At 40.4% G+C, this 13,302-nt stretch overlaps 1 protein-coding gene across 1 annotated transcript; it reads right to left on the reverse strand.

Moving 5' to 3' along the window:
* Positions 1 to 1,056: 1,056 nt before the first annotated feature.
* Positions 1,057 to 5,441, reverse strand: cant1a (calcium activated nucleotidase 1a). The gene is made up of 5 exons (XM_076988713.1): positions 5,293 to 5,441; positions 3,757 to 3,871; positions 2,763 to 3,425; positions 2,201 to 2,404; positions 1,057 to 1,896 (listed from the first exon to the last, which is right to left on the reverse strand). The coding sequence occupies exons 3-5, from the start codon at positions 3,400 to 3,402 to the stop codon at positions 1,526 to 1,528; spliced, it is 1,215 nt and encodes a 404-aa protein (XP_076844828.1). The 5' UTR covers positions 3,403 to 3,425; positions 3,757 to 3,871; positions 5,293 to 5,441; the 3' UTR covers positions 1,057 to 1,525.
* Positions 5,442 to 13,302: the final 7,861 nt, after the last annotated feature.

Genomic DNA, 13,302 nt, shown 5'->3' on the forward strand with positions numbered 1-13,302 from the left:
CAGAGCACAAACTAGCTGGGGAAATGCACCATAAAGTTGGAATGGCTGAGGTGTTTGGTGTTTTAGATACGTGGAAGACTGGGCAGGTGAGCGGGTTGCTGGTCACGTCATTGTGTAATGTAGTAGAAGGATGTGGTGGCAGTGATCATGCTTTAACAGTGCCAGTAGGGTCGAGTACAGGGTTAGTCACCACGGAGGTGACTGGAGTTTACAAAGAGTGCATGCTTATTAACAGGCAATTAAACTTAATCCAGTAGGGTTTAAGTCCAAGTACTTATGTGACTTGATTTTCAAGTGGTTTTTTTATGATTATAAGCAAATTTTATAAATTGTAATACGATAATTGTCTAAATACAAATAGGATGTGATTTACAATATAGAATTTTCTATTTACTTCTGAACTCTGGACAGCTGTCGCATGGGTATTGCATTGCAAATCTGCACAACTAGTATGTGTTATTAGTGTGTCATTAGTGTGTTTGTGCCATGTCTTCTGTGTGTTTGGAGTGTGTAGAGAGTGCAGCGCCTTTAGTCTTCTCCACATTCAAGGGTGCAAAAGCCTTTAGCTCCTCATACACACTTTGCGAGGAACATAAAGAGAATATGTAAGTGTGACCGCAGACAGAATTTTTCTCACTGCTGCATCTCAAGGGACAGAGAGGCCTTACGAGTGCCTAAACATTTTCAATGTCAGTCCTGCTGGAAGATGAGATAAAAGAGTAACAATATTCAAGAGCAGCTGAAGACATGGAAAACCTAAATAAATGATCTTATCTGTAAAACATGATGGTGTAGGCATGTACGGCTGCTGGTGGAACTGGCCTTCGTATGACGCGAGTCCTTCAGAAAGACGGCTTTTGAAGTGTAAATAAGAATGACAGCTCGAATACAAAGAAAATGACACAAAGCTCAGTGGATGCCTCGCTGTAGAATGACAACTGAATTCCAAGCAGCATACTTGAGCTCACTTTTATAAGTCGCTCTGGATAAGAGCGTCTGCTAAATGCCCTAAATGTAAATGTAAGACTAAGCCCAGAAATTTATGACACAGTGATGCACAGGATAACCTGTTATTATTTTTGTAGTCTATTACAAAACAAAACACATAACCATAAAAAGAGCTTAGAGAGTTTCATATAAAAAATGACATTCAGTACAATATGAGATCTTGAGAACTGTTGAGATATGTATGATTCTGTTCTGCAATCTCGTCAATCAAGTACAATCATTTAATGGTACGAGCTGTACGGGTATCAGACCAGCGTTCTTCACATGGATCTCTGAAGAGACTTATGGATGAGTGCAGCAGTGTCCTTTGTCATTCCGGCTCTAATTAAAGAGCCTGGATGTGAGAACAAAATGACTCAAAGAAAGTGAGATTTAAATATTAACCTCAGTTCCCACACAATCTAAACAGACCTTTATGTCCACACGTAGGTCCTGTCACTCAAAAGCAAATAGAAGCAGCACTGGGATGCATGATCTCTTTCTGATGTGCAAGGTCTCCACATTAACCCCTTTTGCACTAAATAAACTCAAGTCCTTCATATTTCACGTCACCAATCTTGGTTTCAGGAAGCAGTATACGCCCATCCAAGGTGAATGCCAGGATGTAGGTCGCTATCGTCCCCGCGTCTTCTTCAGACTTAAGGGCGACTATGATTTGATCGTCCGTGTTTGGGACGAACTTAAAGGAAGAGAAGCCATGGGTGGGACTGAAGGGGCCTACTTTCCTCACTTCAATGTCCGTGAAGTCTGGCGAGCAGCACAGCATCAGGTTAGTGGCTCGCCGCTCATCTGCCGTTTCGTCGTAGCGCTCATTGCTAGCACGACGCGGCAGGAAAAACCATCGTTGCAAGTTGTCACTCCAAGCTGCTGACTCATGGATAAGGTAACCTTCAGGAGGGAAGCAGGAGGTACACGGACATTTAACAACAGTCATCACTTTTGTAAGAGAGGATACAACAACTGTCCACAAAACAACTTCCTTTGTATAAATTCTGTATACACTGTCAACAAGAACACTGCTTGGTTATAATTGGTATTGTTTGAAATTTGTCACAACAACAATACAGTAAGAGCAATTACTTAAAAAAAAAAACTGAAATTTAAACAAACTCTTTAATTACTTCCATTTAATTTGAATAAAATTGTCATTTTTATAATGTCAAAAAAAAATGACGGCCTTTCAAACTCTCACCTGGGGGAGTGATCCCAGCAGCACTGCGGAGAGAATTGTACTTAGAAACCCAGTTTTGGTGCTGCACATCTCCACGGAAACCAACCACTTTCACCCACTCAGGATTGTCATTAACCACCTCTCCTGTGGTCGTGGTCCACTCTTTCCCAAGACCTCCAACGTAAAGGTGGTCATCCTTCACAGCAAGCCACTCCGCCTTAAAACCTTGCAGAAAGACAAGCAAAGCAAAACGCTAGGCGTTAGTATTGAGTTATGAAATCTATTATGAAATCTAAAGAAGAAAATACATATTGCAGGAGAACGAACAACTTGGGAGAATAATAACATGCAGCACTCTCCTTCCATAACTCATGCAAACACATTACTATATAAGGTACAGTAAACCAGATTAAAAAGTCCATAAATTCCCAAATGACCTTAACTGTATCATGCGGTCAGATCAATGCAGATAAATGTAAGTAGGATATTTAGCTTTCTAAAGAAAGTTGTTGTTTTTTTTTTTTGGGGGGGGGGGGGGGGGGGGGGGGGGTTTAAACAGTGAAAAAGATCCAAATATACTGACCTTTAGAAACAGAGCCATCTCCATCTGCCAGTATAACCCAAGGAACTGCACTGTTTCCATCTATATGGTAGACTACACCTGTGCGATCATCCACACTGTACAACTTCCCGTTAAAGACTATTAACTCGGACAGCTCCATGCCCCGCCCCTTCTCCGACAGGTGACTTTCCACCACCACCCTGTCTGTGTCCCACTCCACTGACACGGCGTCACCGCTTCCTGACACCAGTAGATAGCCCTTCCGCATGTAGCTGAACCAGGTCAGCGACTTCTTACTGAGGGAGTCCGTGTCCAAGTCAGCGATGACCCCAATGCGGTACCGTATGCCCCGAGGCGTCTGCTCCGGGGGACTAAGAGGGTAAGTGTCATTGTAACGGGCCTCGGCCACAGTTTCGGGGTGGTTTAACCTCCACCCATATCTGCCATTGGGCCGTGAGTGAACGGAGGCCAACTGCATATAGATGAGGAGGACGAGAGTCAGCGCGGCCACTGCGATTATGATGGCTCTCCATTTGAGACGAAAACGGGGGTCTGTGGGGCTCGTCATGGAGGCCAACATGGGAAGCCCTCCTACTGAGATACGCAAAGAGTTCATAGGCTCATTCTGGTCGACATGGGTGGAGCCTGGAGAAACAGGCATGGGAGAGCAAGACGACGCCAAGCCTACAGGGAGAAGGCAGCGAGAGGCAAAACAAAGAAGGACAAATAATTACACTTACACATTATTTTTCAGCAGGTATAGGATCACCAATTAAAATCAACTGCATCTTTGATCTTACATTTTGATGTACAGATATTATATGTTTACTAATATTACCAGCAAGACCATTAAAATCAACATGACTATTACAACAATAGTCTACTAGTCAATTGTACTACAAACAATTATACTACAAACCAAATACTACAGTCAAAGATCAACATACATTTTATTTGATTAACAAATGTCTCCCTGAATGTATTCCCACAGTTCTGTAAATAACCCTGTTCCTACCTCATACAGAGCAGAACCAAATATCCAGCTGCTACGTGTCCAACTTTCTTTCATTAAGGTACAGTGCTGACGTGGAGATTAGGAGTGGTTTAACAGCCAATAAGGAATCATCCCACTGAACAGGAAGAACAGAACAAGAGCAGGTTAAACAGGATGCTGCACCAATAGAAAACTTTCACACTGAGAAATCCAAACATTCAAACAATTATTTGTGAGCCAGAAAATCTTCAGTTGTAAAACTTTGGCCAAAATCTGTCTGTGTCTCTGTATTCTCTGAACCAATAAAGACCTAAAATGTAGGTACTTAATAATGTAATAATGTAACTATATCTGCATTGATTAAAACCTTATTGTAGAATATCTAAATAGGACAGTGGTCCCTAATTTGAGTCCCAGTCTGTGTACTCAAAGGTTAACTGGTTTGTTCTTCTCAGGTCTAGGAGAAGCACACCCTGAGAATGTGCTCACACAGGAAGAATGTGAACACTGAGAATGTGGGAACATGGAGCGCTTAGTTCATCCCTACATACTCAAACGACCCATATCAAGGCCTCAAACACAAACAGATCTTGCTAACATACGAGACACTGCACCTGTCAATGAAACTGACAGTATGAAGAAGAATGTTTCATCCAGAAATGGAAGAAATCTGTCCCTGTCTCTTCACAGAGCATAAGTGTGTAATGCCTAGAACATGCAGTAATTTACCAGCAGCTGGCCTCATAACAGCCCTGAAACTACAAATCCCTTACCCACTCACAGAAAACTGGTACCCACAAAACATCTCTGCACAAAACCTCCAGGTCCCCGACTGAATCTCTTGCCTTAATATTACTACCCAAGCGTTTCCACTACTTTGATAAATCATGTCATTTCATGTTGCCCCCACTTGAATCCCCATTTAGTAACAAATTCAGAAAAATTAGGCGATGTCAACAACTGTGACCTTTATAACAACACTAGAAATATTACAGCTGTTTAATATCTGGTCCAGTGGGGCAAGCCACATGCCATGATGATACAAGATCACATTGTGAGGGAGAAAAATCTATTGAGATATCTTGCGAAACACTACAAAAATACTGACTGACAGTCTATATTAAAAACATTTTTTACTAAAGAAAAATATGCTTCTCAACAGTGTGAAACTGAAATAGCTCTCCAGAAGTTACATTACTAATGGCAATGTACACTCCGGCCCCTATATAGTACTCCTTAAATAGTCTTATTAGTTTGAAGATTTGTTCAAACCCCCCTCCTCCATTTTCTATAACCTATATATTCCATATACCTGACATAAAAGACATGATTTATTATATTGCCTCATTTGATATACCAGAGATGAGTGAATGACAGGTCTGATCAAACTGCTCAACACTGTAGATACAGATACTGATTAATCCAACGTACTTTCAATTGGAAATGACAACATAAATAACGATCAAGATTTATATTTAAACTCGCCGTATGATGCGTATAGACCGATGATAGACCCGCCACGAACAACGAATACTCATGAACTGATTTATAACTTACGACTGAGTGGGAAATGGTGTAGAATCGATGCAGTAGTATTTTGATATCGGTTTCGTCGTGGTATCACGTCCTAACGCTTCATTGTACATACTTCCGCAATCTACGAGCTGGAGCAGTAACCAGTCTTTTACTCTCACGCTTGCGCAAAGTTTGCGCATACCAAGTTAGCATGGCGGGTGCGCTACGTCACAGTGGAAGTCTTGAGCTTGAACCGGTTCACTGTAGCCCAATTGAACCGGTTCACTGTAGCCCAGTTGTTTAGCTATTGGGTGTTCAGGAAATGAATATTTCGACTAAAACAACTGACTGTTCTACTTACCGTCGATTTTCCAATATGTCCTTTATTTAGTTTGCTTCTCAAAATGACAGTATTAGGGCAGATAATGTCAAATTTTACATAAACAATTTTGTAAGTAGGAGCATTTTTTTATTAGGATAACAAGCTAGCATATACAAACTGAAAACATAAATATCTAAAACAAACAGTGTGTAAAACAAAAAAAAAATGTGGAGGATTGAGTCTAAAGTAGCTGAACATGTAAAGTAGCAAAGTAGCTAAACATGTGAACGTAAATATTCTAAAAGGGTCTAAGGATTGTAAAAGGATCTAAGTGCTCCTTTAAGGGTGTATCGGTGTGTTGGTTCATGTAGCATTACCAAAGATGTGATGACTTCACTTTCGAGCCATGGGGTACTCTGTAAAATTAATTTTTAACAAGTGGAAGCAATCATCTCAGGGTGACAGTGCAATAGAGATGCAGAAGTCAAGATAAATGACGAGCATCAGGGCACTCCGTCAGAAAAGAACTGATTTATTCTATTTGGCAAATTATAATATCCGATCACTATATTTCAATTATTGTCCAGAGAGAGTTGTTGTCTAATGTTATTTATTATAAATTCTACTCTACAAATTATTTTTGGTATAAGTGGTGTTGTTTGGTCAGGTGTAAGAAGTGTTACACCAAAATCTTTGACCACAGAATAATGTGACTAGAGCCAGCAGCACTATTTCTGTCATCAGAATGTACAGTCAAAATCAAATTACACAACAAATCAAAATTAGGTGTTGTTGATTTTGATGGCTATCTGGCTCTCTGCTTCTGGCTCTCTGCTGATCCCAGATATAAATATGTTTGTGCAAACGAATGTGAGATGATTACTGAAAACATGTATATTGGTGTTTAATTCATTTATTATGAAGGTACAGTGGGGTCATATTCTGATGACTGCACATGGCTACTGAGTCGATAATTGTTTATGCTTCCTTACACTAAAATGTGTGTGAGATTGGGATGCAATAATGGGCTAGTGAGGAGTTTCAGTACCATGAAGCAGTTTTTAAACAGGCACCTATTACAAATGTGCTGACTCCACAATTTTATTATGCCCTACATATTCCACAGTTTATTCTAATAAGAAAAATGGGAAAATCTACTAAAGCTTATTTAAAGGTACCAAAGAACTGAAAACTGTTGAATAAGGAGAGTATGATATACAGTGACATAAAATGAACTTTGAACTCTGTTATTACCACTTTCAAATGTAAATCCTGCATAAGCAAAACAAATCATACACTCATTAATATTTCTGCACCCCAAATTTGCATACACCCATCCATGTTCTAGCTCAGGCAATATTGGGATCCAGACAAGTTGTTAGTTTGCTCTGAATATTTGACGGAAATGTACATTTGAAATTTGTAGTTTATAATAAAGACATAAAATCTTAAACACATAGGGGCGGTTTCCCAGACAGGGTTTAACTTAAGCCAGGACTAGGCCTTAATCTGGAATAGTTAATCATGTCTTTAAAAAGGGCTTTCTGAAACACAGATTAACTACTGATTACTAACACCTGGACTATGGAGTCCTGAATTAAACTAAACTAGCTTCATTTAAAACCACCTGTGATAGTCTGAATTAGCTGGAGCAAAGTTGCCTATAAAACATGGAATGGACCCAGAAATGTGTAAAATAACATTGAACGGGAGAGTCAGATACAAGTAAAACCATGGCTGCAGAGAAGAGACTCCGATCAAAAAAAACTTTACTGAGCATGAGAAAACTCTGTTAAAGCAAATAGTTTCAAGACACCCGGTTATTGAAGATAAACAACACACATCAGCTGCGGAATCAAAGAAAAGGAATGCCTGGAAATCTATTTACAATGAATTTAATGCAAATGAACACACATCTACAAGAACATTACAACAACTCCAAGTAAGAATAATTGGCTTTATTAGGTTTCTCTTTTGTGAAATTAGTGAGTTTACATAAGTTACTTTATACAGGTGTTGTGGAAGAATATAAAAATAAGCCTCAAAAAGACTGCTGCTGAAGCCCGAAAAGAGAGGTTTAAGACTGGTGGGGGGCCTGCACATAAAGATCTTGACCAGGTGGATGAGTTACTGTCAGGAATAATGGAGAGTCAGCAACCTTTGGAGAACATACCAGATGATGACCATTTAGACAGTTCAGATGAAGGATCTCGGGCACCTACTTTGGGTAAATTAATTCAGTTCATCTTGTCTTTTATTTCTAACATTTAAAACTGTATTTGTGTCAGTGTCATGTAATCTGCATTTATCTGAACTGTTCTGGTTTCAAGGAGAAGGTCACATGGACAGAACTGAAGTGGAGATGCAAAGTAGTTTACCCTCCACATCCTCAACAACATGTGTGGCAGCGTCTGCCAGTAGGCCTACTGGTCAGTACAACAAAAGACTCACTATCCATGAACGGCTGGCAAATGAATTTCATGAACATAAGTTAAATTATCTTAAGGAGGAGCATGAAATGAAAATGAAGATCCTACAAGTAGAACTGGAAATGAAGATGAAGGAGAGAGACATGCAAGTGTCTCAAATGCCACAGTAGTACATAAATCTATAAAATAAATGATATGTTGGATGTAATGGTTATTTCTGTAATGCACCAAACAAAATGTACACATTTACTTTGAAATAAAAATGTATTAACTCATTACATGTGAAATGTATATAATTTGAGCAGAAGTTTTAAAAAATGGATAATGTTGAGAATATCTACTTAAAGTGGCACAGTGCAAATGAATCTGTGTATGCAAGTCCTTCTCTGGCGTCTGCTGGAAATGGTGGTACATCTGGATTGTCATCCTCTTCAATTGGAGGATCAGGGCATCCACGCAGTTTCAGGTAGTTGTGTAGAACAGCTGTTGCAATGATGACAATGCAGCATCTTCTTGGCTTGAACCTGAGTGTTTTTCGAAGGCACTGAAAACGACTCTTCCAAATCCCAAACATGCGCTCTATTAGACCCCTAGTGCGCATGTGAGCCTGGTTGTAGTGCCACTGCTTAGCTGTTGCTGGATGCAAGTATGGCGTAAACAAAAAATTCTTCTGGGCGTACCCACTGTCACCAAGCAATATTCCGTTGTGTACTCCTCTTTCAAATTGAGCATACAGAGATGAGTTAAGAAAAATACGAGAATCATGAGTAGCACCTTTCCAACGTGCAACAATGTTTGAAAACAGTAATTGGGGAGTGCATACACCTTGGACATTTATGGAAATCCAATTCTTGCAGTTCTTGTATTCCTCAGCATCTGGAGTAGATGGGCATTTTATGGGAATATGGGTTCCATCTATGCAGCCTATGACTCCTGGAAAGTCCCATATTCATAGAAATGTACTTTGTGGCTTACCTGGGTTGTAGCATCAGGGAAATTTATGTACTGTCCTCTTAGGTCACAAATGGCTCTGCATACTCTGTGAATGACTTTACATACTGTTGGTTCACTAACACCAACTAAATCCCTAGTTTCTCGATGAAAGGTGCTACATGCCAAGAACCTTAAAGTCAAGAGCACTTGGAGACGAACAGGTAAAGGCCATCCTCGCTGAGTCACAGAGGAAAGCTTGTGTTCCAACAATGAGATAATCTCCATGGCATCTATTTTATACATTCTAAAACGATCTCTGAAACTAATGTCATCAAAATGTTGAAATGGGTCACTTCTGTCAGCAAGAACATCTCTAGCTGGTGGTACTCTTTGGTCTTCATTGACATAGTCCAAGTAATCCATGTGTCTTCTTTGACAAACAACATTAATCTGAAGTTAAACATGCTTCCTGTCAGGTTTAATTTAAACCTCAATTTAGTCCTGCATTAGCACTAATCTTCCTTCAAGAAATGAGATTAGATCATTCAGAATTAGACTAAATGTAGGACTATTTTGAGCCATGACTGAGAAAGCATATTTCTGTTACTCTGAGTTAAAAGGCCAATTTAGTCTAGGACTAGGCTTAATCTCTGTCTGGGAAACCGCCCCTTAAAGCTAAATAACTAGCTGGCCCAATCACCTTGGTTTAGACATAGTTTACCTTCAGTTGTTTAGACATATCCACACTATAGCTTGTTTATTCACTATTTTAAGCTAATGTTAGCTTCTCTACAGCTGTCATTTGACAAGACATCAAATATGTTAGTCAGATATGCTTGAAAACTACAATTACCCCAGTGTAGCCTCACACATATGTATGCATTCCTAAACGATACATGGTTCATCTCTTATAGTTAACTGGCTAGTGACTGATTTTGACCTGTTGATTCTGTGCTCCTATAAGTATGTGGTGTGGATGGTATAAAGTGTCTGGGGTGATCTGTGATAGAAGGGTATCGGCTAGAATGAAAGGAAAGATCTATAGGACAGTAGTGAGACCTGCTATGTTGTATGGACTGGAGACAGTGGCACTGACAAAGAGACAGGTGAGGAAGATGGAGGTGTCTGAGATGAAGATGTTGAGATTCTCATTTGGAGTGACGAGGAAGGATAGGATCAGAAATGAGTTTATTAGAGGATCAGCACATGTACAGTTGTGATCAAATTTATTCAACCCCCAATGCTGCGAAGGGTTTTATGGAATTCAGTGCACATTTGTAATTGTGTTCATAATGAAATCTTACAAGGACTTGTTAAAGAACTAAATGCAACTAAGATAGCATCAATTTTTTTTGTCATAAAGTATTAAATGGCCTTTTTGTGATTTCTTCATTGACACAATTATTCAACCCCTTTACGACTACCACTCCTAAGAACAGAGGTTCATTCCAGTGTTTTCCATCAGGTATTGAAAACATCTGTGGATGTCAACGAGTAGCAATCAAGCATGATAAGCACCAATTAGGCAGATTTAAAAGGACTGTGATACTCAGCTCCTTCTAGACATCTACTGGTGTGTTTCCAAGCATGGTGAAGGCAAGAGAATGGTCCCAGAAGACAAGAGAAGAGGTTATTGCTCTTCACAAGAATGGCAATGGATATAAAAAGATTGCGAAGTTGTTAAATATTCCAAGAGACACTATCGGAAGTATCATTCGCAAGTTCAAGTTAAAGGGCACAGTGGAAACGTTACCTGGTCGTGGCAGAAAGAAGATCCTGACCGCGACTGCTGTGCGCTACCTGAAGCGTAATGTGGAGAAAAATCCCCGCGTGACTGCTAAGGAACTGAAAAAAGACCTGTCAGATGTGGGCACTGAAGTTTCAGCTCAGACAATAAGGCGCGCACTGCATAACGAAGACCTCCATGCCAGAACGCCCAGACGCATCCCCTTGCTGACTCCAAAGAACAAGAAAAGTCGACTGCAGTATGCCAAAAGTCATGTGGACAAGCCACAAAGGTTTTGGAACAGTGTACTGTGGTCAGATGAAACTAAATTAGAACTGTTTGGGACAATGGACCAGCGCTATGTTTGGAGAAGGAAGAACCAGGCTTATGAACAAAAGAACACCTTGCCTACTGTGAAGCATGGCGGGGGGTCAATTATGCTTTGGGGCTGTTTTGCTTCTAATGGTACAGGAAAGCTTCAACGTGTGCAGGGTACCATGAATTTCCTTCAGTACCAGGAGATCTTGGAGGAAAATGTGATGGAGTCAGTCACAAACCTGCGGCTTGGGAGACGTTGGACCTTCCAACAGGACAATGATCCGAAGCACACATCCAAGTCCACTAGAGCATGGTTGAACATGAAAGGCTGGAACATTCTAGAGTGGCCATCGCAATCACCAGACTTAAATCCAATTGAGAACCTCTGGTGGGACCTAAAGAAGGCAGTTGCAGTGCGCAAGCCTAAGAATGTGACTGAACTGGAGGCTTTTGCCCATGAAGAATGGGCTAAGATACCCATAGGTCGCTGCAAGACACTTGTGTCAAGCTATGCTTCACGCTTGAAAGCTGTCATAACTGGAAAAGGATGTTGTACTAAGTACTAAAAAATTATGTCACTAGGGGGTTGAATAAAACTGATAATGATGTGAGCACAGTAAAGACATTTGTGGTTATTCCATCATAAATATTATGTTATGTTTGTCTAATTTATAAGTGCCTCTTTGATATAATTGTAAATAAGATGACTGAAATGATCAAAATCAATGTCAAACTGGCCAAAACACTTTATTTCAGTGGGGGTTGAATAAATTTGATCACAACTGTAGCATGTTTTGGAGATAAAGTTAGAGAAGCGAGATGGAGATGGTTTGGACATGTACAGAGGAGGGAGGAGAGGTATATTGGTAGGAGGGTCTTGAGGATGGAACTTCCAGGCAAGAGGAGGAGAGGTAGACCTATGAGGAGGTTTATGGATGCAGTGGTAGAGGATATGAGAGTGGCTGGGGTGTCAGTGGAGGACACTCAGGACAGGGCCAGATGGAGGAGTTTGATCTGCTGTGGTGACCCCTAAACGGGAATAGCCGAAAGAAGAAGAAGAAGAAGATTTTGTGCTCCTATTCTTGTAAAGAAACCAATCAGAGCCAAGCAGAGCTAATCAAATATTCTTGAGACCACCACCATAAATAAATAAATAGGTTGTTCAATCTAGGGCAAATCATAGGGTTGTAAATAGGCATGTAAATCTATATCTGGTAATTTAATATACATATTTTAATAAATCTAGTAAATATTTTAATAAATCTATATACTTCAGGAGTACAACATGCTTTTTAAATATCAACTTTATACCAACACAGTAAAACTACAGAGGAATATTTCTGTATTGTTAAGACTGAGATCAACTTGAAAATGTAGAAGCTAAACTAGTAACAGGTAATTGTGCAAAGCCTAGGCATTATGGGAAAATGTCACAATGTGTACAGCCAACACGAAGTCCGCCATCATCATGGCACCCTTGGCTAAGTCAGCCTAACTCATCATCAGTGTCCATCTGAATCTCTGGCACACTGCCCGGCAGGTGAGAACAGCTCGTATCTATCAGTCTGGTTCAACATCAGGCTTCATCCTCAACTGTTTCCATGATGGCTAATCACTTCCTTCACACATTTTTCTTCATTCCTATATGGCAGGGGTACTCAACTGGCGGACCGCGGTCCGGATCCGGACCCGAACGCAGTCCTGTCCGGACCCAATCTCATTCCTGATTAACTGGATACGGACCAAAACAAAACCGTAGCATTTATTTCAGGGCTATTGAAAAAAATACTCCGTCACGAGTGTTACGTTCGCCACCACCGCTCACAACAACTTACGTTCGCCGCCAACATCACCCCCCCCCCCCCCCCCCACCCCCACCCCCACCCCCGCTCAACAACTTACGTTCGCCACCCCCGCCCGCACCGGACCTCGGGTCACAGGTATCTGCCAAAATTGGACCGCGGACAAATTTAGTTGAGTACGCCTGCTATATGGTGTTGGTAAATTTTGGTAGAACTAAAATATATGTCATAAGTCTATGTGAGGGATAGTTTTCGGCAGGTTAATGGCTTCCAACTGGCTTTTTCTGAGCCATATCATTTTGAAGTATTATCTAAATTCACCACTTGGTAGTAATATCTTTATTTAAATATGGTTTTCATAATTGTTCCATATGGGTCCAGATAGGCATGAAGTAACTGCTGTGAAATGGCACCAGTGTTGGTTTAGCTTTTAAATATTCTGTGAATCCTATTGGCTAGTTGTTCATTAACCCTTTGAAACTGTTCATTTGATTCAATAAACAGTAAGTCATATGACACACA

The sequence above is a fragment of the Brachyhypopomus gauderio genome, unplaced genomic scaffold (assembly GCF_052324685.1).
Source record: "Brachyhypopomus gauderio isolate BG-103 unplaced genomic scaffold, BGAUD_0.2 sc63, whole genome shotgun sequence".
Classification (NCBI taxonomy): Eukaryota; Metazoa; Chordata; class Actinopteri; order Gymnotiformes; family Hypopomidae; genus Brachyhypopomus; species Brachyhypopomus gauderio.